General features: G+C 48.6%; 1 protein-coding gene across 1 annotated transcript in view; it reads right to left on the reverse strand.

Moving 5' to 3' along the window:
* LOC149875504 (disintegrin and metalloproteinase domain-containing protein 20-like) overlaps window positions 1-27,047 on the reverse strand; it is a 69,288-nt gene that overhangs the window by 24,262 nt on the left and 17,979 nt on the right. The window contains exons 8-15 of the mRNA XM_090030893.1: window positions 23,401-23,472; window positions 19,510-19,679; window positions 15,305-15,386; window positions 12,327-12,484; window positions 10,936-11,107; window positions 8,433-8,522; window positions 5,159-5,351; window positions 2,552-2,657 (exon numbers count right to left, since the gene is read on the reverse strand). Of these exons, the coding sequence (XP_089887019.1) occupies window positions 2,552-2,657; window positions 5,159-5,351; window positions 8,433-8,522; window positions 10,936-11,107; window positions 12,327-12,484; window positions 15,305-15,386; window positions 19,510-19,679; window positions 23,401-23,472 (1,043 nt within the window). The remainder of the gene's footprint in view (window positions 1-2,551; window positions 2,658-5,158; window positions 5,352-8,432; window positions 8,523-10,935; window positions 11,108-12,326; window positions 12,485-15,304; window positions 15,387-19,509; window positions 19,680-23,400; window positions 23,473-27,047) is intronic.

Raw genomic sequence — 27,047 nt, forward strand, 5'->3', positions numbered from 1 at the left:
GTCTGCTCATCTAGCTGATGTCATCACTACCAGCAAAGCCATTTTCATGGAAAGTATAGTGGAGAACTCCTTCTCATAAGTTCAAATGTCTCTCATCAAGAATGTGAGGACCAAATTCAAGTTCCATAAGACCCCTGAAGAGTTAGGGAAGCCATCCAAAGCAAAAGGCATCCTTCCCAAAATGGAAAGCACCCTGTTCAAATTTGCAGAAGACACTAAGATGTGCAGAGAGGTGGGCATGCTAGAAGGGAGGGACAGGCTACAACTAGCTCTGGACAGGTTACAGGGGTGGGCGGATGAGAACAGGATGGGATTCAACACCAACAAGTGCAAGGTGCTGCACCTGGGAAGGAACAACCAGCACCGTACCTACAGGCTGGGGACCTCCTTTCTTGTCAGGCCAGAGGCAGAGGCAGAGGCAGAGGCAGAAAAGGATCTTGGGGTCATCATTGACTCCAGGATGAACATGGGCCGGCAGTGTGGGGACACAGTCAGGAAGGCCAACCGCACCTTGTTGTGCATCCACAGATGCATCTCGAGCAGGTCCAGGGAGGTGATCCTCCCCCTCTATGCGGCACTGGTCAGGCCGCAGCTGGAGTACTGCATCCAGTTCTGGGCGCCGCACTGCAGGAGGGACGTGGTCAGCATGGAGAGGGGCCAGAGGAGGCCACTCGCATGGTCGGGGGCAGCAGGGCAGGCCCTATGAGGAGAGGCGATGGGACCTGAACCTGTTCAGCCTCCACAGGAGAAGGCCGAGGGGGATCTAGTGGCCTGTTACAAACTAGTCAGGGGGGACCAGCAGGCATTGGGGGAGTGCCTGTTCCCCCGAGCACCGCCAGGAGTGACCAGGAATAACGGTCACAAGCTGGCAGAGGGGAGATTTAGGCTGGATATCAGGAGGCGCGACGTCACGGTCAGGGCGGCTAGGATCTGGATCTGGACCCAACTTCCAAGAGAAGTGGTGCTGGCTCCTACCCTGGGGGTGTTTAAGAGGAGGTTAGATGAGCACCTTGCTGGGGTCGTTTGACCCCAGTACTCTTTCCTGCCATTGCAGGGGGTCGGACTTGATGATCTGATGAGGACCCTTCCGACTCGACCAACTATGAAACTATGAAAGCATGCCTTAAATGAGGAAAATAGGAGAGCACACAAACTCTGACAGGGCAAATGTAAAAGCAAAACCAAGTAGGCCAAAAAAGGGATTTTAAGAGTGTCTTGCAAAAGGTGCTAAAGTGAGTAATAGAAACTTTAAAAATATAATATTTGCTTGAGGGCTACATCTCTCCTATTCTCCCCTAAGTGAGACAAAAGCACAAAGGACACTTCAATGAGAATCACACGGTGCTAAACTAATTTAAATTGTGCAGAGGTAAAAACATGAGAAATGGTCATCAAAATGTGCCAGTGGGAACTGAACCAAGGTAAAATTAAAGCCTAGTTTAGACAATCTGGAGTAGTGCTGGTACTCAGGAAAACCAAGTAGGATCACAGGAAATGAAGACTGGAAGGGCTCTCACTAGGTCATCTAGTCCAGTCAACACCAGGTCAATGCCTCATAAAGTTCCTCCCCATCTCCAACCTTAGTTTCCCCTGCTGAAGCTTGAAGCCATTGCTCCTAGACCTGTCCTTGATGGCCACAGAGAAAAGCCCATCTCCATCCTCTCTACAGCCCCCCTTCAGGTATTTGAAGACTCTTATCAAATCTCACCTCCATCTTCTCTTCTCCAGACTAAATAACCTGAGTTCCTTCTACCTCTCCCAGGCCTGCGATCATTTTTGTCATGTTGTGCTGGACTCTTTCCAATCTGTCCATATCTTTTTTGAAGTTTGGGGCCCAAAACTAGACACATTGCTCCAAGCAAGACCTTACCCGCGCTGAATAGAGCAGAAGAATCACTTCCCTTAATTTGCATGTGACCTCCCTGTTAATATAAGCCAGGACGCTGTTGAGATTTGGAGGGGGGTTTGCAACAAGAGCACACGGTTGGCACCTTTGAGCCACTATCAAAAAATAAAAGCTAGATAATAAGCTTCTTTATAGGAGAAGGAACTGTACTTTAAAGGTATGGCTGTGTGAATGTATGCCTGGCATTTTTCTATGATTTATGTATGTAATGATTTATGTCATGTAATGCCACCACGCCAGCCAAAATATCCCTACTATTTTTGCCCACCTGGCTGGCCACCGAGGGTTAGCAGGCCAGCAACACTGATACGCCGATAACTGCTGGCCAACACCCACCTTGCAACCCAAGCCGGCAAAGCTGAGAAGGCCACCAGGTCATCTCTTCAACCATGTACTAGTTTCCTGAGAAAGACTGATACCACCAGATTTTCCGCAGCCAGTTTTCTTACATAAATACAGCACGTTCAAAATTTAAAACAGCAGACTGCCCCTATCAAAACTATTGAGGGCAAAACTGGAATGCCTAAATGAACGGAAGAGGCCTCTCTCTTTGGCTCTGTTACTTTTTAAAATGAGATTTTTTTTTTTAAATCTAAGACAGTTTCTCAGTACGTTGCTTCCCACGAGATAAAACATGCCACCTACCTTTCTTTGCATTTCTTGAAAAACATCCCGTCCCTACCACAATGGCCAGTCCGATCGCCTTTGGTGTTCACAGTTTTGTAACAAAGGAAGGGGGCTTCTTCTGCCTCTGTAAGGAAAGAAATAAAGTCAAAAAGGTAAATGAGAGGGACCGTTTGACTAGATGCACGTTCCTTCAGTCATATCAGGGGTTTCAGATGAAACAAAGAGGGTGGGACCAGAGGTCTTGGGCATGCAATTGGCATATTCCTGCTCCTTTTCCGTGCTGTGGTGCAGTGCAGAGAGTGGCACCTTTCGGCACCAGCGCTCGCGGGCTCCCCCCCGTCCCCAGCACCGCTCCCAGACTGTCGGAGGATAGGGCGGCATGGTATTCCACCACCTCTACTCCTTCCACTATCTGCTCCGACTGCCAGGTTGTGCACGGGACCATCAAGAAACAGGGCCAGGGGTGCAGGGAATGAATATGCAAGATCCACCTTGAAAAACTCTGGTTCAATGCAATTCACTTCCAGGTCCTCCTCTGTACGGTCCCCACTGTCGCTACAGTTTGACATGAACTACTCCCTGTAGAAAAATGTGAACATAAAGTCCCTAATGAAGATGGAATTGAGTGCCCTGCCAATTTAAGGCTCTGATCTGAATATGTTAAGTCCAAATAATACTGTTTTGCAAGTGGACGCCAGGATGCAGTTCTCTAGATCGCTATGAAAAGGCTGACTATCAAAGCTTCTTTTAGCAAAATGTGACAAAAGGGGACCGATGCTGATGTGAAAACAAGCAAACCATGTCATTTGGCCTGTCTAAGACAGGGCAATTATTTTGGGCAGAGGGCCGCTTACTGAAAGTTTTGGCAAGCCATTGAGGGCCACATGACAGGCAGCCCAGGGCAGATACATATTCACTTTCTAAATTTTTTTAGGGGCCCCGCAGGCCAGCTAGAATGGCCTGGTGGGCTGCATCCAACCCCTGGGCCACATTTTGCCCCCTGGTCCAAGATATAACCACTTGCCGATTTTTTCCCTATCAGCACAGAAAATGAATTAATTAGGGGTATCACAGCTTTGTTTAATCTGATTTTAAAAACACTGGTAAGTCAATAGCGTAAAATTTGATCACCACTCAAAGAAGGAAATAGGAATGAGGGCTGTCAAAACCTAGCCTGACTGAACAACAGTGAATGGGGGGTTACCCCTGAGGGCACGTCGTTTACTTATTCTGCTAGCACATATGGATAGTATGAAAGTTTTTTTAATAGACAGGTGACCTAAAGCCTATCCTACCATTGTCTCAATACTTGCTTAATTAGCCGCTTGAGAACTATATTAAGGTCTGAAGCTTGACAAGGATCTTGAAGTCAGGTGTGGAGAATCCTAATCAATCCATTCACATTCATCTCTAGCTCATTTGTATTCTCAAATGGGAAAGTTACAGATGTAAGAGTGACACACTGACGTAGATTGTGGATGAATCTTAATTGCTGGTATGGAGTGACAGGGCAGCGGAGGCAGGGACTACATTATTCATGTCTGTCCACAGAGCAAACCTCTTCCATTTGAAGCTATGACATCTACAAGTTGATTGTTTCCTTGAGTTAAATATGACGTGTTGTACCTATAGCAACCAAAGAGAAATGCACTGATTTCTCCAGGGTCTGCAGGTATGAGACGTGGAAAGCCAAGGTGGGCGTGGTGATCAAGCTGGCAACCGAAATAAAGGACAACAAAAGGTCCCTCTACAGGTGCATAGGGAGTGTGGAGAAAACTTACCCAGGTCAGCAGAGAGGTGGTGGGACACTGCGCTGGCAGTGAAGCACAGTGTGAGCAAAGATCAAAGTAAATTCAAGGTAAAAATGTGGAGCCGGGTGGAGCTGGAATCAGCTCCTGCGTCTGCCTGGGTGCACTTTATAAAAGCATGCGGGGGCAATTGGCTGGGCAAGAACCCGGCACCAGGATAAAAGACCTGGCAGGAAAGAAGCTGGGGGAAGGAGGAGGAGGAGGAGGAGCGGAAGAGGAAGTGGAAACGGAAGCAGCCGCAGCAAGAGCATCCTCAGCTGGCTCAGAGCAGCCTGGGCACTTAGAGGCTCCCAACATGAGAATATGGTGGCTCCCATGGAAGGGGAGCGTGGTGGAGACCACAAGCTTACCAGGGATCATTTACAGACCCAGTGTGGATGGAGGACAGCAGCAGCAACTGGGACGTCGGCAGGAGCAACAGGGAGGGCGCTCTGACGAAGACAGTGAACATCAGGTACCAGACCCGGGGAGGAAACGATGTGGCAAGGGGGGTCAAATCCTGGGCAGAATCCAATGCCATGTAAGCAAGGAGGAAAAGGGGGCCACAGGAGACGCTCAGCATAGATATCACCAGTGACCAACTACTGCAGCCCCTAAGGCACCGAGCGCCAGGGAGTTGTCAGTACCTCGACCCCGACAAACAACAGAACGGTTGGTGTTAGGTGGGGTGTAGGGGAGGCAGAGCCCCAAGCATTAAGTGTTGTCACTAACATACATATATATATATAGACACACACACACACACACACACACACACATATATATACATACACACACATACATAGACATGTATTTTAACAAAAAAAGCAAGCCTTGCCTTGGCCAAATAGGGCTTTGCATTGAATCTGGTGTTTGTGGCATGTCCCTTGGAAGCAGAAGTACGAGTCACTACACGAGGTGCCATCCTGTTTGAACACGTCCTCTGGACACAGCTCTGACATCCCATCGCAAAACTCGGGAAGGTCACACTCCCCGCTGCTTTCCCGGCACAGCCGTCCTTCTTTAAGAAGCTGTTAGAAACAGTAGCACAAGGACCTGAAAGAGATTTCCTGCAGACAAGCACTCTCACGCGATACCATTTGCTCTTAAAACCAACCGGGCACCCAACACATCAGGAAAAAAGCCATTTCTTATACACTACATGATGTAAGCAGCAAAGGCAAAATGACTTCTTTTTTTTTTTTTTTATTAACATCTCTTTCTTGGCCTTTTGCTGAGCTTGTTTCAAGGAGTGCTCTCCAATTTCTGTCTTTATAAGCATCATGATTGGTTTCAGCTCTAAAGTTTGGATACACACTGCATTGTTAACAACGTGCCAAGTCAACTTGGGCGACTGCCCATATTCATTGTCTTCTGGTGGGCTGGCTGAGGCTAAGGCTAGGAGGAGAAAAGCATAGGGAAGTCAGACAGGTAGGGCTCTTGGGCCATCTATTCTGACCCCCTGCTCCTTGTTCAAAAACATCCCCCAAGCCTCCCATCCTAGACAAGTGTTTGTCTATCGCCAGGAAAAATATTCATGCACCCCCCTCACTCAGCGTGCAGCAGCTGAAACTATTAACGGGAGAGGGAACGTCCCTATGAATTTTCAGCATTTCACAACAGTTTCTAGCATTACGTACTCTGGTATAAAGGCAAGGCCCAGTCTGCAGATCCAGGCTACGGACACACATTCACCGGCAGCACTACCGAGTGCTTCTGCACAAAACAAAGCATCAGCTGGCTAGCGTGGTATGATGAAGCTGTGCTCTTCAGCCAATGGACTGCACTTCTGCTGCCTCCGCACCAAGAGGAGACTTTTCCTACCAGGGAAGCTGGGAAATAGTAGCTATGCGGAGACACAGCCCCCAGCAACCCCCAGGGTAGCAGATGTCGGTGTCTGACAACTTCCACCACCTTCCAGGAGGGATAGACGCTGCTCCAGGTCTGGGTCCCTGCTCTGGTCATGCAGCAGCAGGTGTCGGAGACAGCCCACCACAGTCGTGTCCTTGCACCACTTTTATAGAGCTACGGGGGCCATGAGCATCTCACCTGTAGCATTGCACGTGCAACGTGCAACGTGCGTCTCAAAGCAAGGAAGCCAGCAGACAAGATGCGGCGCTTAATTCTGATCCATCCTGTTCGAGTTCCTGAGAAGCCATCAATGCATCGACCTGGGTAACCTATTGTTAACTTTGCCAGAAGACCAAAAAAAAAAAAACCCCAACCAAGTGAGGAACTGAACTCATCTCTTTTGTGGGACTGGCTTTTCACACTCAGAAGGATGGAAGAGGAGTGAATTTAGCCGCTTGAGTCCAGCTAAGCATCTAGCCCGAAACCTCTCTCTTCTGGAGAGCTAATCTGCTGAGCTTGTGTACCAGGGTCTTGGACATACATGAATCAAGGTGGTGAAGCAAGTCACAGTGTCTTCTGAGACTCTCGATGACAAGATTAAAGCCTGCTACCACGGATCGGCACATGCTCTAGGTCCCATGGTTGCTGTCCTATCGAACAAAAAGCCTTTCGGCAATGGGAGCTCCCCAGCTTTGCAGGAGGGGAAACTAATTGCAAAGGAAGAATTCCTCCTAGGAAGGGAGATGTATAGAAAGAGGGATGAATGGGCACAAACCGAGGGCTGCATCGTCTCGTTTGCTGCTTGGTGTCCTTGTCCTTGTGCATTTTTCAGTGATGAATTCGTGTCATATTTCCAAGTGTTTTGTTTTGTTGGAAACCTTAAGAGGGGTCTTATGTATCTCCTCTATCAGCTCTAGAGGGTTCAACAAATCACAGGGAAACTTCACGCTCATGGCTGAATACTTCTGGTTGCCAAATGACTGGGGTGAAGGGAAAAGAGATCATACCAGTTCATGTCATCAATTTTTCCCTGAAACTTTTGCTTAGTGGCCAGAGGAAGAGGTCCAGACGTGTTGCAATGGGAATGCTGCTGTTTTCAGAGCTCCTGTCCATGCAAAAAGAAAGAAAAGGTGGCAGGGATCTTGGTGCACAGGAAAGGAGAGGAGTTTCTCCCATCACAGGGACTTCTGCTCTGAATCCTTTACGTCCTGGCTCAGCAGTAGGGCACGTGCACACGCTTCCTGCCACTCTCAGTTGCCTCTTGCAATGAAAGCCATGCTTCCTAACTCAGCGGTAACACAAGAGGTCTGGGTTATTAGCGTCCTCTATTGAGGGGCTCTTTACTGGGAGATCTTGCCGTCACCCGTGTCTCCTCCAGGTGACCTGAGGGATCTCAGAAAGCAGTCTAGAGGAGGCAGGAGGTGCTGTCTTTTCTCTAAAGAAGGCATTGCGTGGGAACTGGACTAGACTGTTTTCTCTTTATCGGTATGGCTCTCTTGAGGATATCATTAGCCTGAAGAAGAGAAGACCAAGAGGGGATTTGATAGCAGCCTTCAACTCCCTGCAGCTGGGTGCAAAGAGGACAGAGCTGGGCTCTCAGTGGGGGCAGATGACAGGACAAGGAGCAATGGGCTCAAGCTGCATCAAGGGAAGTTGAGGCTGGATATTAGGAAAAAAAAGTGGTATTAAAGCACTGGAACAAGTTACCCACAGAGGTGGTGGGCTCTCCATCCTTGGAGATTGCTTGAAAAAGCTCTGGATGGGATGATGCAGTTGGGGCTGGTCCTGCTTTGCGCAGGGGGTTGGACTGGATGTGACCCCCTGCGCTCCCGTCATGGTCTGTGATTCTATGAGGACGCTTGAGCTCATACCAGCATAGGGGCAAAAGGAGCTCCAAGCTATGGAGGCCAAGCAAGAACAAGAAAGAAGAGACAAGCAATAGGGAGGAAAGAGGAAGCCTGTGGAAGAAGAAAATCGTGGGAGAATGCTAGCAAGAGAAGAAGTCACTCAGAGCTGTGCAGCACCACTAATGGCAGAGCGTGCTGGAGAAGACGGGCTGGTCCTTTCACCCTCGCACCAGCGACTGCAGCTTTTGTTGCCATCACACACTGAGTGAAGGGATCCACCTACATGCTATTAATGCACACGCCGTTTGAAAAAAAAATACTGAAAATGAACCACATTGACTTAAGATGCTTAAAAAAGGCCATTAAATAGTTATTTTACTCAAAGATACAGAACCTACCATACATTTTACCCACCTGACATTTTTTACAGCAAGGTCCAAAAAGACAATGAGCCCCTCGCTTTCTTGAACAGTTAGACAGGCAGCATTTCTCCTGTAAGCATAACTTGAAGTGCAAGAGAAAACAGTGCCTCATTAGAACGTAAAAAGCTGCATTCAAAAACTGGTCTTACAATGCTTTGTTTTACTGGATTCTATTAGCATGATTTATTTCAAACACGGATGAATCTCAGTGACATTGTAAGAAAAAGAAAATTCTGGTGGCTCAAACCATATGGAGATATTTTAAATGACTGAAATCTAATGCAATCAATTTATTTAAAATCTGCAAAGTACTCAGGTTCTATAGAAGTACCACGTACATACTACAAAATACTGCAACATTTTGTCAGCGATGAACCAAGCAGCTAGAGTATGGGTGAATCTGGCTTTGGGTTTGCAATGGACTTATTCACTTCGAGGGTTGCTAATGAGTCTGATAACATGCCTCTTCTATTTTCTGTCTGTGCACAAAGTTTCCTAGGGACTAAAATACTCCAGTCTTACTAACCTCGCTGAGTTCAATATAGCCGTATCAGGCTGAAACACTTGTCCTGTGATATTCCAGCAGAAGGCAGGGTAGATGTGCACCTTATAGACTAACCAAAGTAGATCTCCTCTGTCTCTCTCAGTTGTTATAGGCAGAAGCTGCAGAGCAGGGGTGTCAAAGATACAGTCCACAGGCCGGATCTGGTCCAACATAGCCCTAAAATCCAGCCCATGGATCTCAGACCAACCACAGGTGACTGTGTGCTGCATGAGGGGTGCGAGTATGGTCTGGTGTGTGCTGCTGGTGGGGCCCACTAGGGCTGGATTGGGCCCACAGATCACCCCTGCATGCTGGGCCAGCATGCACAAACCTGACTCTGCACCATGTGTAGTATGAGCCCTGGACTGGCACCAACATGTTGTGTGTGGCATGCGGGGCCCGTCCGGGACACATACTGGACTGGCCCTGCACGCTGATCCAGGGCCAATCTGGATTGGGCCCACAGACTGGCCCCATGCACAAGAGCCAGCGTGGGCACCAAATGCAGCACATGCTCCCTGCCGTTTCTGTGCACAAGCCCTGGTCCAGTGCTGGTACCAGGCTGCACACCCTGGACTGAGCCCGTGTGCTGACTCGGTGCATAGAGACCATCTGCAGGACCGATCCAGTCTGCAGACCAGCCCCGCACCCTTCAAGTGGCTGAGGCTGGATCTGGTTCACACCCCTGCTGTAGAGCTTATAATTAAATTGAAGGAATACGCCTTATGTACCAGGGTGGCTGTGCTAGCGGCCCGGTTGCCCAAGTAGCAGAGGCAGCCTCCGTGCATGGCAGGCAGCAGATAGGGGAGGGAACAGGCAGCACAACAGCAGATATAGCAGGGAGCAGAAGGCAGAGCAGCAAATTGAGCAGCAAGACCAGGACAGGGAGCAGAAAGCAGAGCAGCAGATTGGGCAGTGGAAGAGGGTTGGAGTATCCCTTGGGAAGGGTGCTGGGCTAATTTTCAGCACGCCGAAAAGGCAATTTCATACACCCTGCAATTTCATATGCCGAACTCTCCTATCTTGAGACAGTCTCAGCAAATACCCGGATCATTCCAAATGTCAGAGCTGCAATTCTGGTGCAAATAGGCTGTGTTCCTCCAACATAACATCCCACTTCAAGTGCACAACTCGACTCAGTGTTTGCCACAGAAACTCAAACAGCTCTTCCAGAATCAAAACGCTATGCCCTCTCTTTGTGCTCACCCATTTGGAAGCTGGGTATGTCATGGGGTCCTACCCCATCACTGAAGGAGGGATGGAGCTGGGGAGCATCTGCTTGGCTCCAGCCCCCTGGAGAGACGAATAGTGGCAAAGTGCCCTTTAATAAAATGACCGCCTGCCCCAGATGCAGCCGATCCATGTGGCCAGTGATTGACAGACCTGGGGCAGAAGCAGTGGCTGTAGGGGAGGGGGCAGCCATGGAGGAGGGTGCCAAGCATACCCTGGGTCCTAAACCCTTCAAAGAAGGATGGCAAATAGCATCGAGGGCTACGGTGGAGAGGGTCAGGGCCCAGTCACGAGCCCCAAGAAGCTTGAAGGCTGCAAGCAGCACCTGGGGGGTGAGTTGTTATCAGCTGAAGGACTGTAGCATGTGACAGAAAAGACTGAGGGCTCAAGCCCAGAGCCCATCAGAGCAAGGCTGGAGCTGGGTCCTGGGACAGTGGATCTCGGGGGGAGGGACCCACCAGACTAGAGTGGGCCAAGGCCAGGGAGCCGCAGCCCAGACAAGGATCCAGGACCTGAAGCGAAACCCCCTGATCTCTACAGGCAGCAATAACACCAAGGCGTGGAAGGCAAGACAACAGGGTGGGACCCCGAGGGGTGAGCAAGGCAGGACCCAGGCAGCCGCTGGGGAATGACTTGGCCGCCCCAGGGCCGGACTCGCTACAGCGAGACACGAGAAATGAACTAAAAAGTGCATGAAAACTGAAGTCAACAAATTACGAACTGTATGTGACCCGCAGTCACACTCCTCTGCTTCTCCCACGACACCGTCGCCGCACTTGTTCTTCGGTTTGGATTGTTTGGCTTCTGGGATGTCAAGCAGGCAGCGCTTGCTCTGTTTGCTGATCAGGTCATAATATTCTGCTCTGGTGCAGTTACTGAACCCCGTGCAGAGACTGTAAAGCAACAAAGCGCCGTAAGGACGGCATGCGCGGAAGTGTTAGCAACACAGTCAGGCATAGAGACAAGGGGTTCCCAATGTGCCTCTGAATTTCCCAACACATAATCATTGATCCAACTCCTTAGAAGGTCTTCCAATGTCTGTACCAGCAGTGCCCCACCTGTACCCTCCCTTGGGCCAGATGCAGCACGGGTCCCCCAGCACACCTGACCCATAGGGACCTACTTAAATTGCACGAGACAAAGCGTTTTCCATGGAGCTGGCCCCTTGTGTGGCGTAGTCTTAGAGTTGTCCAGGCGGGCTGAAGCAGCCCTCAGATCTTGTCTTGCGTTGAGAAATTCCCTGAACAGTTTCCAGCTATGTGAATACTTTAGTTTCAGTGGAAGAGCACTTTTTGCAGAAAACCAACTCGCTGAAAGCTACCTGGCAATTTTCGGGCTCTGGTGAGAGAGCGGGCAGTTCTCATTGGACAAACTGCTCCTTCCCTGGCCACAGAAACTACTGAAGCAAGGGCTGTCCACTTCCAGGAAGATACAGTCACAACCAAGCAGACCAGCAATAGAGCCCACCATCAGTACAGCTGCCCTTCTGGGGTGTAAAACTCGAAACTGTTCGCAAAGCAAGGGATTGCAGGCCAAATGTGGGGAAAGCAGCCCAAAAAGAATTATTGAAAAGAAGCAGAAATTTCATGTAATTTGTTCCAGTTCACTTAATTGATTCTTCAAAGGCAGGAGGACAATTGACCACACACAAAGGAGGAGCCTGGAGACAAGAACATCTGCAGCTGCTACTTTCTGGGCGCATCTACACAAGACACTTAATGCCCATTGGACTCATTCCACCGCACATGAGCACAGCTGGCAAAAACCATGCTAATGCGCAGTAGATTAATCTGATGAGGATTAGGCTGCACAAAAAAGTGTTCATTTGCACTAATGCACAGTAGACTTAGACCAATAAGCATTAAGCATTCCCAAAAAGTGTTCATTTGCGCCAGTTATTACAGGTACTAAATGTAACGCGCCATTAATTACAGTGCATTAATGAATGTGTAGATGCACCCTCTGGTTCCTACATGTTGTGCACTGCACAAGGACTATGCCATTTTGGGTTCACCAGAGGCAAGCGGTCCACAGGAGAAAGGGACTATTCTCCAGGGTGACCTTATGAAATAATATTGATTAAATTAACACAAAAACAAAATCAGTGCTCACGAGTTTGTTGATGACATGATGCATCGTCCCCCACAGGTACAATTGCAGTAACAGCTTCTGGAGACATCTGCTTTAGCATTATCATGCGTGAAGCCAAGACAGTGCCCCGTCTCATGTGCAATACTGATTGCATCGTATAGCACTGACCTAGACACTGCCTGTGCAGTGAGGCAAAACAGATGGAGGAAAAGGAATTAAGAATGGTATAGGAGTACAAAAAGCAATCGAGGGCAAGGTGCTAGACTTCTAAGTTTTGTCTGTGATTACATTAGCAAACCAGATCATTATACAGTAGTTGCAATTCTCGCACAGTTGCCGAACCCTGAGAAAATTTTCAAATCCAGAGCCTGCTCCAGCTGGCATGGGGCCTACGCCGCAGATCCCAGAGCTGCTGGAGCGGGCACCACATGCAGTGCAGTCCAGATGGAGCATGATGCACGGTGCTGCATGCGGTGCTGGCTCCAGCCAGTCTGGGCTCTTCACTGCACGTGGTGTCTGCGGTGCGTGTCCCAGAGCAGGCGTTGTGTGCAGTCCAGTCCAGCAGGAACAGCCACCGCGTGCAGCCAGGCACTTACCGCAGCCAGACTGCATCGCACGTGGTGCCCATGCAGGCATTTCTGGGATCTGCATGGCATGCGGTGTGGGTCTGAGACTGAGCTGCTGAGTCTAGTATGCTGGAGTAGGGCAGGGAAGGTGGTCCATGGGCTGGATCCAGCCTGCACACCAGCCCCGTGCCACAGGTGTGCACTGTGCCCAGTGTGGGTCTGGTCAGACCCACAGGCAGTACCGGGGCCGGATAGCGGGGCTCTGTGGGCCACATCTGCCCTGCAGGCTGTATGTTTGACACCCCGTTCCAATGTTTAGTCACCCTCACTGGTAAAAATGTGCATGATTTCCAGGAGAAATTAATTTACCATTAACTTCCAGATGCAAGTCATGAAGGCTTTGCCTGTAAGTTCAAAGAGGCCTCTCCTATTAGAAATCTTTCCCCTCATATCACCTCTTGAACTTCTTATGTTTTTCACCGTCTGGTAGGATTTTTCAGACTCAATCATTCTTGTTGCTCTTATTTGGAGCTGGACTGTTTGAATAGCAGCCTTCAACTCCCTGCAGGGGACTGCAAACAGGATGGAGCTGGGCTGTTCTCAGCGGGGGCAGAACAAGGAGCAATGGGCTCAAGTTGCAGCAAGGGAAGTTGAGGTTCATAGATTCATAGACATTCGGGCTGGAAGGAACCTTGGAAGACCATCGGGTCCAGCCCCCCGCCCAAAGGGCAGGATGTCAGGTGAGGTCAAAGGATCCCAGCAGGATAAACGTCCAAATGTCTCTAAAGGAGTCCAGAGTAGGTGCTTGCACCACCTCCGGCGGCAGTCTGTTCCAGGCGCTGGGGGCTCAGACAGTAAAGTAGTTCTTCCTTATGTCCAGCCTGAAATGGTCTTGGAGAAGTTTGTGACCATTCGATCTTGTCATCCCTTGTGGTGCTCTGGTGAACAAGTGTTCCCCCAAATCCTGATGTACACCCATAATGTATTTATAGGTGGCCACCAGATCACCCCTAAGCCTGCACTTTTCCAGGCTGAAGAGTCGCGTAGCTCTCAGCCTCTCACCATAAGGCCTGTTACCTGACCTCTGATCATGCGCGTGGCTCTCCTCTGCACCCTCTCAAGCTTCTCCACATCCTTTTTGAATTGTGGAGCCCAAAACTGGATGCAGGACTCCAGCTGCGGCCTCACCAAGGCTGAGCACGAGGGGAGAATGATGTCCCGGGATTTGCTTGAGAAACATCTATGTATGCAAGCCAGGGTTTTGCTCAGTTTACCAGCTGCGACATTGCATGGGTGGCTCATGTTCCTCTTGTGGTCAGTCATGACCCCCAAGTCCCTTTCAGCTGTGGCGCTAGCAAGCGTAGCACTGCTGAGCCTATAAGGGTGCTGCAGGTTTTTTCCCCCAAGGTGGAGAACCTTGCATTTTTCAGTGTTGAACACTGTCAGGTTTTTGTCCGCCCAGTTTCTGATCACCATCCTGTCCCCAGGTGTGGATGCTTTACCCTACAGTTTGGTGTCATCAGCAAACTTGGCCAGTCCGCTTCTGATACCAGTGTCCACATCACTGATGAAGATGTTAAAAACTATCGTCCCAAGGACAGCACCTTGGCGGACCCCACTGGTCACGGCGCACCACAGTGTTTCACTTCTGTTGACTACCACTCTCTGGGTCTGGCCTCGGAGCCAGTTCCCCAGCCATCGGACTGTGGTGTAGCCGAGGCTGCAGTTGGCCAGTTTTTCCATGAGGAGATCATGGGACACCAGATAGAAGGCTTTTTAAAAATCAAGATATATGAAATCAATCTCTTCTCCCTTGTCTGGGTGATAGGTCACCTGGGCATAGAAGATGGGTCAGGCAAGACCTACCTGCAACAAACCCGTGCCAGCTTGTCAAGAATGGCCTCTTTGATACTTTTTTCCAGGTTGGATATTAGGAAAAACTCTCTCACTAGGAGGGTGGCGAAACACTGGAACAGGTCACCCAGAGAGGTGGTGGCAGCTTCATCCTTGGAGGTTTTGAAGCCCCGGCTAGACAAAGCCTTGGCTGGGATGATGTAGTTGGAGCTGGTCCGGCTTGGAGCAGGGGGGTGGACTGGATGTGTCCTCCTGAGGTCCTTCCACCCTCATTGTCTGTGATTATATGACTAATGCTTTCATTTGCTATTTGGTGCTCCTGTGAGATACTGTAAGGACAACTGCAGCTGAAGCGCTTAATTTAGGTATCAGCATACTTTGGGGAAAAACTATTTTTCCTAAAATTCAGTCTGAAATCATGGGGTTGGCTTACATGCAGGGTCAACTTATAATCAGAACAATAGGGTAAATGTATAAAGAAAACAACCATGCCACTGAGCCTTGGCATACTAATGAACCCGGTTTTACAATAATGAAACCATCTTCTATGATTCGTACTACGGTCACTATTCAACTTACTTTGACAACAGCTACAGGAGGATGATGTTTGCACAGCGATTCTCCAAGTGAAAGTCCAAACAGTCCAGGATAACTTCCACCCCTATAGCACAAAATACAGGAAAAGAAAAGGAAAATTAAAAGCTAACATAAAATGGTTCTCTATTACCTGGAAATGCATTCAGTCTAATTAACAGGTTCAGGAAACATGTTCCACTTAATTAGGGAAGAAGAAACTCTTCTCTTATAAATGTATTTTCTCATAACACAAGGGTCAAGCCATCCAGCCTCTTACTGTCTAACATCAGGTAGTCAGAGCCAATTTGAAACACCTCTGAACTTTCTCGCTCCGACTTGCAAAGAAAGATGCCTCTGAGGCATCGAGGAAGATGTCAGTGAAGACAGAAAGCTATCTTCACTATTGGCAATTGGTTTATGATTGGACAGTCAAAGGTACAGTGGAGACGTTCAAACATAACAGCTTAGCCGGAGCCCAGTCGCCAACCAACACGGTGAAGTTTACATCATTTAGTCAAAAAAGGACAGGTTCAGATTCATTTATAAGCCATTTACACCAGGATGTAGAGCTTGCTTCTATTTGGGACTGGCTTCCCCTCCTTGTTTCATGTATCGGGAGCAGTCCTAGAAAATAGCCTCCGCTCAGGCTCTACAAGACATGGGGAAGAAGCAGGCACCCGATTTTGGGCCCCCCACTGCAGAAAGGATGCAAAGACATTGGAGAGAGTCCAGCGGAGGGCAACAAAAATGGTCCAGGAGCTGAGGGACATGACTGATGAGGAGAGGCTGAGAGAAATGGGTGGATTTAGCCTACAGAAGAGAAAACCGATTGAATAGCAGCTTTCAGCTCCCTGCAGGGGGGTGCAAAGAGGATGGAGTTGGGCTGGTCTCAGTGGGGGCAGATGACAGAAGGAGCAATGGGCTCAAGCTGCAGCAAGGGAAGTTGAGGTTGGATATGAGCAAACACTTTCTCACTAGGAGGGTGGTGAAGCACTGGAGCAGGTTACCTAGAGATACTGTGGACTCTCCAACCTTGGAGGTTTTGAAGACCCGGCTCAATGAAGCCCTGGCTGGGATGATGCAGTCAAGGCTGGTTCTGCTTTGAGCAGGGGGCTGGACTGGATGTGACCTCCCGAGGTCCCTTCCAACCCTCATTTCTATGATTCTGTGATTGTAAATCAAATGCCATACAGCAGGGTGCAATGGGTGTATCTCTAATAAGTTAGTGAGTGCCGACAGAAAACAAATGAGCAGGCAAAGTTGCATGTTGGTGCTCTCAGTCCCTGACACCTAACTCTTGACATCAGCCTAGCAATTGGTTACAAAGAAAGCAGCTACTGTGACTGGAAAGATAAAGGGCAGGTCTGAAAAACTTCTTGCAAGTGAACTCAAAGTTACATCTACCAAAGATTCGCGCGACTGATGTTCAGTTTGCAATGCCTTGTGGAAATACCGTGTGGGTTAACAGTCCTCCTTCAAGGCCTACAGGTCACCAGAGTTTTTCCAAGCTCAAAAGCTGCTCTGCAACCCGCTAGGGAGAATGTTCTCCAGAGACAGAAAACCTCCCGTTGCAGTGGGATACCTCCGAAGACCTTTAGACGTGCAACAGTGATGGGGAGCATCCATGAAAATGCACGCTCTGATTTCCTACAAGGGGATTTTAAGAGGCTGAATATTGTTTTGGAATCCAGCCAAAGGAAGAGCAATCTAAGATTTCCCTCCGTACCTATTTTCCCATCCAGAGAGAATTTTATAAACCCGCTGGTATTGAATTTAGCACAATTTGCAGACAGACAATGCCATTTCTACAAAAAAAAAAAATAGAATCTCTGCAGGAAACGTTCAATATTGTTGAAACTAAATATTTCATCTGAGAAGGTTTTAACTAACAGATTATTTTGTTGCATTGGGCAGAGCAAATATTTCATTTCAAAGCAGTCCAACAAAACTTTGAACTGCACTTTCCTAGTAGGTTGCTACCTTACAGGAGCCGGGGAAGCTGTATTTTTGGCCTCCATTCTTCCTCTGGGCCATACTCTGAAGAGTTCACTCTCACATAAAGCAATACAAACTCCCTTTTAATTGCATGGACCACACTGTATTTACCTGAATCCAAGACACTGCCTATGTAGTGGGGGTCAGACACAAGTGGGGAGCAAGGGGTGGGAGTCTGGCCCCTTGCCACCCACCACTGCTTTCCCCGCCACAGCAGTAGAGGACAAATGTAAGATGACTCTCCAATAATTCGATTCGAGACCTGGACAGTTATAATAAATGTATAATTTTCCATGTCTAGAATCAAATAACTGGGCGAAGGGGTCATCTTAAATTTGTCCCCTACCACGGTGGCAGGGAAAACAGTGGTGGGGGGTAAAAGGCCGGACTCCCACTCCTTGCAACCCACTGGCATCTGCCCCCCCACCACATACCTCTCCATGCTTTTACCTGCCTCCCTGATGCCTCCCGCCCTCTGCCGCTTACCCCTGCAACTAGTGCCTGCCCCTGACCTCCTGCCATGTGCCGCCTGTCCTGTTCCCCTGCTGCTTACTTTTGGGGCAGCTTTGGCCAGGGGACAGTAGAGACAGCGACGTGGCCCCAGCCCAGCCTGGCCACAGCACCTGCAGCTCTGGGCCTGATGGGTTGGAGCTGGAGCCAGCCTCAGGTTGGTACTCAAATCTAAGACAAAACGCCCGCCGTGTTGACTGTGGGAAAAAAACGTGTCTTGGATTCAAATAAATAGAATAAAAGTAGTCACACGACTTCACTGATAACGGGAGCTGTCATCTAGCCAATCACAGCTCCAGGTGGAGGGCTCCAGCATCAAACTCAAGCTACAACTCTCATAAGGCAAATTTGCCAGCACTGAAACAGGTGACCCAGAGAGGTGGTGGGTATGGCGGGCCAGCAGGGGGCCGCCCACTCCCTGCGCCCAACCACCTTCCTGGCTCCGAGCGCCTCCCTGGGGCGCCTCGCGTCTGGCCGACCCCCTTCCTGGAGCACACTCGCTAGCCTGGGGGTAACGTAGCTGCCACCACCCCAAGAATGGACTCCCTCTTGGCCCTGTGTCCTCAGGGAAACACAGGCCTAAAGTCCTACGGGTACTCAACCCAGTACAGGCACTTGGGGCACTTCCCCAAGTCTGGGGGCAAAAAGGAAAGTCTCCCTTAGTCCGCAGACCTAAGGGGTCTCTTAAGCGTAATTTAGACCCACCCCTCAATAAGTCTCCCACACCAGTCACAAAGGAGAACTTTATTGGTTACAGGGGGTAGGGTGAAAATAGGTCACAAGATTGAGCAATATCCTAGAAATCCCATAGAGCAAAACAGTCTGGCTGAGGTAGCCTTTTGATCACGCATCTGAGTTACTGCCAGCTAGATATCTACCCAGATCTCGAGTAGCTTACTCATAAGCATCATCCCGAGGCTGCTGGAGATCCCCCCTGGAGGCAGGCTGTTCCTAGCCCATGAGTTATGGGGGAGAGCGCCAGTTTCAGATGGTAAACTCCTCTCTAAATCTGAGTCCCCCACATGGCTGCTGTCGGCCAACCAATTTGAAATACATCACTAGTTGCTGGGCAGACTCTAGCCCACCAGGTAGATGCCCCTCACCCAGGTAGGTGATGCCAGTCCTGTAGGCAGAGGGAGCCGGTTTCCCCCTCCCTCAGGAATGCAGCCAGCTCAGGTTATCTAAAGAGACAGGGTGAAGAGCTGTCTCCTCTGCTGGGCCTGTCCTAATCACATTGTCACAGCACAGCACAAAGATTTTGGGGAGAAACAAAGGTTTCTTCCTGCCACAGTGGGCTTTCCGTCCTTGGAGGTTTTTAAGACCGTGTTAGACAAAGCCTTGGCTGGGATGATGTAGTTGGGGCTGGTCCTTCTTGAAGCAGGGGGTTGGACTAGACGTGACCCTCTGAGCTCCTTTCTAGCCTCATTTTCTATCATTCTGTGATTTCATGCTAGGATTGCAGTGTCTAATTTAGAAACAAAGCAAAATGCAGTATTGGGGATCTGTATAAAATTACCCAAATGAAACATTTTCGTTTCAGGATGTCCACACAAGTGTGTTCCCACGGGAAAGACCAGCCCCCAAATTGTTCTGAAATCTCAGGGTGGATGTTTTTCCAGCTGTCTTCCATGCCCAAAAGGTATGTTTTCACTTTTACAGGGATAAAAACACAGGCTGGCATCTGAAATAAAAGAGTGTCTTACACCATTAATTCTGCAAGGTCAAAATGCAAATGGTGCTGGAGAGTCTGGTGAGCATAGTCTGCAAACAACCCAAGAACCCGATTCAGATGGTGTGTGATCGCAGTGATGTCTCTTTCTGTCCAGATCTCGACTCCAACCAGACTAATGTGAAGACCGAATGGATGGAACATCTGGAAACAGATCAAGCATTAAAAAAAGTCATTTCACCGCAATACTTGGAAGGGTCAATCCTTCACTTCTCCGCATGAGTGGTGCCCTCCTCGGCCCAAGTTCTGTTCGTTCCTCCAGCAGCAACAGAATTTGGGCTGAGTATTCAACTATTAAAAGGACCCTATGAACGTGAAACTCTTATTTTTATCTGGAGCCCGCCCCCCCTTTACATATGATAGTTCCATCTGCAGTGATTACAGCTGAAAGCGTTGATCAGAGAATATCTATTTATTTGTTTGCTGCTTTTCACAGTATTTCATACGTGCCAGTTTTTCTGCTCTAAGAATGCTGAGGGTCCTTTTAAGTCCTGTCTCAGGCACTAAACATGACAACACAACTCTTGTCCTGTACAAAACGTTGCTCTTCTGCATGCTATACCAAGCATGAATGGTCCAACATCGCATTGTCCAAATGGCAGACTATCAAGTCACGTGGAGTTCATTGTCTTCATGCCTATTCAGGGGGATTTTGCATATTAAATGTATTTTCTTGCAATTTCCCAGTTGGTCTAATAAAAGGTATCATTTTGGAACCAAGAGTTCTAGTTTTTTGTATAGATACCCAAAACGAACATTTTAAAGAGACACTCTGGCTTGATATAAAAAGTTTCCAAAAGCATATGCTTTTGACAGAATGCCCTTTAAAAAGTAGACAAGGTTCTTTGGGGGAATCTGATATCTTTTATTAGAACAACTCAAATAGCTGGAAAAGAAATTTTAAGCAAGCTTTCAGGTTCAAACCCCCTCTTTCCTCAACTTTTTAAGTTGGTCTAATTAAAGATATCAGATTCACCCAAAGAACCTTGTCTGCCTGTGTCCTTAGACCAACACAGCTCCAACCTACACCCCTTTAAAAAGTACGCCTTGCTTTTCTAAACTGAAGTCTTTTTTTTGCAGGATTTTTTTAAAGATAACAGCATTGTTTATTCCCTCATTTAAGTTTTATAAGGTCCATTTTTGCAAAAGACAATAGACATCAATGAGGGCAGCTAGAGGCAAATTCAAGCAAGCTGCTTCAACAATCCTAGGATCTCCTTCCCTTTTACATGGACTCTGATATGTCTTCCCAGCTGGGAGCCCTAGTCAGCCGGCTGGTGCTCCCAGCCTTGAGAGGACACTGGAGTCTGAAGGACGCTGGTACGCACCTGAAAACAAGCCACCAAAGTTATTAAATGGGTTTGCGTGATATTACACATTTGCGTAATAACTGTGGCGTATTCCCTGTTGTATCTCACCATTAACTGAGTGAACGTGCAGCTGGGTCAAGAGTTAAAACATGACTGTCATCCGGGGTTATCAGGCCATTGCTGCTGGTGCCCTCGTCGGGTGTGATTAATGTGCTGTCCGCGTTGAAGTCTCAGGAACTGCGGTGCTGGGAGAGTTGCAGCCCAGAGATCCCAAACTTGGGGGTCGGACTTGATGATCTGTTCAGGTCCCTTCCGACCCTACAAACTATGAAACTAATCTTGCCTTAAAGATCGACCACAGGCTTAGTTTGGTGGCAAAGATTTGGCCAGGTTTATTGTCTATGGGCACAGTCCTCACATGTTTTGGCCTAACAAGTACGCCAGGAGCTAAGGCACTCGTACCTGTGACGAGGTCATCGGCACAGCACCACGCAACTCCCCCAGGCCACTGCAAAGTTTCCCCGCTTTCCAACTCTCCTTTTATACACTGATCAAAACCAGTGCCGTATGGCATCTCTATCCTGAATGTCTCAAACCGTGTTGTGCCGTGGGCTTGTTTCACGATCTGACCTGGGTGTTCCCGTTCCAGCCCTATCATCCTGGCACTGGACTATCCTACCTTGTACCATCATCTCCCCCTCCCATCTCTGGGCAGGGGCACACATCTGGCCCACGTGCCCAAATGTTTGCGACTGCAGGCCGTCCTCAACGTATGATGCTGAGTTGCGATGAACGTCACTTAGAACATTTATAAATTGACGCCCCGTTTCGACCTTCCGACGTGGGTTTCGCCTTTACGACACTTGATGCAGCTGCGTGCAGCTGGTAAGTGCTGACAGGGGAGGGGGAAGGGAAGGGGTGTGGGGTGGCAGGGCAAATTAACACCCCCTGTGATGAGCGGGGGGCTGGGGCAAGCACTGCCCAGCCAGGGCCAGGCAGGCGCGGCGGGGGGGAGGTGGCGTCTCCTGCCACTGCGCGCCACTTGTCCGGAGGCAGCAGAGCAGCTCCATCCCATGTTTGCCCTGCCTCAGCTGGGCAAGAGGCAGGAGGGCACGGGGGGTGGGCACGCGTGCCCTGGATCTGTGCAGGGCAGGCGGTGGGAGATGCTGAGACGGGGGGCAATGCCCTCCCACCACTCGCCCAGCCCCAGCCCCAGCCCCTCCCTCACCGTGGGGGGTGTTGATCTGCCCCCCCACACCCCTTCCCTTCCCCCACCCCTTCCACCACTTACCAGCTGTATGCAGCTGCATCGACTGTCGTATAGGAGCCACCCCCCATTTGTAACACTGTTCCTATGCGAAAACCGGCTCCGACTTACCGCGTTTCGACTTAAGACGCGGTTTTCCGGAGCCAGTTGTGTCGAAGGTTTGAGGACTGCCTGCATTTGAGTTGGTCTAAGAAAAGATATCAGATGTCCTCGCACTAAAAAAGGCTAAAGAAATGTTTCATAAAATTTAAAGCAAATGTGTTAAAGGTTTCAGTGTCACCTGTGCATTCTTCTCTCTCATGAGATGTCTTCCTGGAAAATAACCTTCACCTTTTATTACCAGTGGAATTTCCCAAGAATTGCCCTCAGGGTCAATCTTATTTCATATTTTTATGAATGCCACTGGCCCAATAAGGAGGAGTGGACTCAAGAAATTTGCTCAGCATACAAAATTGGAAGCCATTATCAATACAGGGGGAAAAAATCAGACTATTGCATAGGTAGAACTGAATGCCCTTGAGCAATGGCAGGATTAATATACACCAGATTAAGTGTAAATAGTACCGAGGATGACCTGCTACCTTTTCACTTCTCCTTACGTTCAGGGACCTACTAAAATTGTGGTTTCATGATTTTGGAAGAAATGGTGAAAAGCAGTGGCTTCCTCAATCCCTGCGAAAAATGGCATTTCCCACGATTTTGCATAATTGCTACCCCCCCCAAAAATGAAAGCTTACTGAAATGCAAAGAAAGCAGCAATCCCTGCAGCCACAGAGCACATGGTTTGAGAGAGAGCTACTGAGAGGCTGAGCTAGCAATGTAGACTCAATGAAGGCGCCAGTCAGGAAAGTGAAAGGGTTTTGGCACCGTCTTTTAAGGAACCAAGCACAGTGCTGCTGCAATGCTGCAGTCTGAAGATGAGGAATTGGCCCCCAATCAGTGGTGAGGGGGGGCTTGCCATGGAAAGACTGCAAAATTGGCTCTGTGCATTGCAAGCAGCCCCCTTTGTCTCGCCACTATTTTGGTAGGTCCCTACTTATGTGTTGGTTCGTGAGCTGATAAAGCAAAACCTTGCCTGTATCCCTTCTGCTTACCTGCAAACCCCTTGAAACTACCTGGGGTCGAGGCAGTCCCACAACAACTGCTCCTGTGAACTGTGCCACAACCTATGATACAGGGAGTCTGCTCACAGGACTGACAGGGCATCTTCTGCCTCCTTATTCCTTTGTGCAGACGTGCATCATTAGTCAGGTTTGCCCCAAATAAATATGACGGGTAACTCACTCACGTAATTCATCAAATGAACGTACTGAAACATCTTCCGGGTCAGTAGAGTTTCATTGGCATTTTCATGGAGGAACTAGAAGTAGTAGGAGAAGAGTATATCTTAGAGTCTCCGTTCTCTGTAGAAAAGCAATGTTTTGCAAAAATACATTCAATTCATGTTATGGGGGCATTCTGCAGTTCTTTGCAATCAGCTTTGGTTTGGGGTTTTTTTTGTTTTGTTCTGGGATTTTTTTTGTGGGGGGGTTGTTCTGGTTTTTTTTAACTTCTGAATAATTTGGTGTTATCCCCAAACTAGGCCACCTCACTGCATACTCCCCCCTCCCAAGCGATGAGTATGTTAAACAGCACAGACCGCTGTGGATCTTCCCTCCCTCGTGGCTAGCAACCGTTTATAACTACTCTTCGCTTTCTATACTTTAGCCAGTGACTGATTTACAAGTGGCCCGTGCATTCAATCGTCATAAGTAATAGTTAAGTTGGACCTTCAGTTCTGCAGCAATGCATACGAAGACTGAATGGCCAGAATGTAAGAAATGTGTATCTTGTTCATTGATCTGACGTTCAACGAGCCTACTAGGTGTGTGGCCTGTCTAGAAGAAGGACAGCCTCCTTTGAGGTACTCCAGTGCTCTGCTTTCACTCTCAGAGCAAGGAAAAAAAGGACAGGGCAGGCCATCCATTCTGCTTTGGTGGAAGCAAAGCAGCTCAGATCTGTTATTTAAAAAGATTGGAATCATACAATCACAGGCGACAAGGGTGGGAAGGGAGCTCAGGGAGTCACATCTAGTCCAACCTCCTGCTCCAAGCAGGACCAGCCCCAACTACATCATCCCAGCCAAGGCTTTGTCTACTCAGGTCTTCAAAACCTCCAAGGACAGAGACTTCACAAAGAAGGAAGGAAGAGAGAAAACTCATTTTAGCTCCGAACCCATCAGGGGACAAGCAATAAAAGCCTCTACCATATTTGCCAGCTTTAATCTGGGCTCTAACAAGGCAACTGATTTGAGAAAGTCTTTACATCGGAGGGTTTTAAATCCTAGAAGCAGGCACACCTTCTGTATCGAGAGGTATCCCGATGCCATTCAGTGAAGCCGAGGGCAGAAAGAACTGTTGCGAGAGCAAAGGGACGTCTTGCGGTTATGACTTCTTGGGATCCCAAGTTATCAAAACTGAAGACAAAGTATAAGGAGACAGAGTTTCATTCCAAAAGGCAGTCAGATCTCCCAGTGCAGACCACTGATCAGTGCTGTGATGGGTTCACAAGAACTTGCTGCCAGCTGCCGTGCAAAAGTCTGTCTTCCTGTTACACTAGATCCAACACCAATACGAGCTATAATACCACGAGCTCTGGTCACGCTTGCTGACAGTCCTCCTCCCAAGTCTTCCACCACACAAGACCCTTTTTGGATCACTCTTGAAATTCCTGTTGCTGCAGCATTTTCTGGGCAAAACCACTAATACCAAAGGAGTTATCTGGGCAGGAACTGCAAGGGGATCCGTGATCAGATGTTAACAACAGATTTTACAAACAAATCCTATTACAGAAGGAGAAACATTTTCAAACAGAGATATGGTGTGGATCTGTACCATTCTAACCTGCAACATATGGATTTAAATACAAGCCTCTGGCTGGAGTAACAAGCCCATTCCTTGACAAAGCTGTCTTTCCCCAGGCAGTGGCAAGAGACTCATTATGCCACACACGCATGCACACACACACACACGCGCGCGCGCACACACACACACACTCTGTGGGTGCATCTACACATGCATTGATGTGCTTTCGCTAAGGCGCCTTAAATTTAGTACCTCCATTGTGCTGTACTAGAAAAAGGCACATTAGCCTATTTTAATGTACGTTAGTGAAAGCGCAGTTTTTAGTGATGCTTTAATGCACATTAAAATAGGCTAATGCACATTAAAGTGCATGTGTAGATGCACCCCCACACACACATATATATAGACACACACCTATATATACATACATATATACACACACACACCTATATATATTATATATATACACACACATATACACACACACATACATATATATACACACATACATACACACACGATATATGTACACACACACACCTATACACACACATACACACATACACACACACATACATACACACACATACATACACACACATACATACACTCACACATAAACATGCACATACACACATATATGAACACACACACACACATAAAGTCTTCCCTGCCAGAGGACAGGGAGATGTTGGATCCATCTTTGTTACACAAAAGAAGGCATCGGTCCCCTACAGTCATAGCGGACACTCTTTCAGAAATGAATGAAATAATAAATGGATGCTGCCCTAGGGAACAGATCAGGCCCATATCAATACCTGGAGATCAGCCCTAATGTGTCTGTTGAAGAGATTTATCTGCCCATTTTCGAGGCTGGGGGGTCATCTTCTGGACAGAGGATTAACACTTCCTTTTCTAAGTGAGGTGTCTTGTCTGGCCTTCAGCCACAAGCACTCAAGCAGTGTCAAAAGAGCAGGTGAGTGATCAGCTCTCTGAAGAGTCTCCCAAGTTGCATGCAAAACCAGCTCCAAACCCTCTGGCAGTGGAAGACGCAGTGCAGAGATTTTAAGTAGGACAAGTGCACCCCACAACATCTGATAAAAGAGGCGAGGAAACGCATGTGCGGGGCAAAGGTTTCATTTGCTACAGTGGAAGTAAGGGCTACTAAATGGTGGTGACATGCCACAGGTACCATCTCTTAAAAAACTTCCAAATGACCAACAAAAACTAACACAACCTCTTGGCTGAAAGGCAAGGGGATGCTTGAAGGCCATCTTGGATGCGGGCCTCCAGCTTTTGTATGCACTAGAAGGTAAGACATCAGCAGGTGACTGATGCAGTCTCCTTGCAGGCCATCTCACAAACACAGCTGGAAACCTCTTAGTGGCTTACTTGTTCAAAGATATCAGTACAAGAAGACAGAGGTGAGAGTGGGGAAGTGATGCTGAGGATGCAACAATAAGCCAGGATGAAACAAAAGTGTCCCTGTGCCTGGAGAACCAGGACACTGAAGCAATGGGAAGGCTTTGTACAATTGGGAGCCCACGTACTGCCGGAACGAGGGAAGAAATTCTGGGGCAGGAGACTGGAGCAAACACCTAGACAACAAAATGGCCTGTTGAATTTCGAACCGTGGCACAAAGCCCTGCAAAAAAAAAAAAAAAAGAAATGGGCTAGGTCTGAAAAGTCAAAGCAATCTACCAAACTGACTGGCAGGGCAAGAAAGGACAATTCGGAGAGCCGGAGTGACCAGAAGCATGTCGAACAGACAGCCCTTTGCTTCATCCCAGCCAAGAAGGAGCTGACTGGGAGGGCAGGCTTCCTGCCTTGTGTGGTATGAAACTGGGGCTGGGAGCACCCAAGAGCAACCAAGTTCTTCTGACTAACGAACCAGTAGACTCTCACTGCGCTTACTTCAGGGGACAAAGAGGCAGGCAGAGGTTGTCTGTCACTGGATACAGAAGGGACCTCAGGGATGTGAGCGAGCCCCACAACTGAGACGAGCTCTGAGACCAAAAGCTTGGTGACAGAGGAGCGGCTGGACATCACAGCCAGCTGCTGCAAGGTCACGCTTCTGAGTGGGGAGTCACTG

Source organism: Crocodylus siamensis, chromosome 1 (assembly GCF_052110815.1).
Source record: "Crocodylus siamensis isolate JL-2025a chromosome 1, ASM5211081v1, whole genome shotgun sequence".
NCBI classification, from domain to species: domain Eukaryota; kingdom Metazoa; phylum Chordata; order Crocodylia; family Crocodylidae; genus Crocodylus; species Crocodylus siamensis.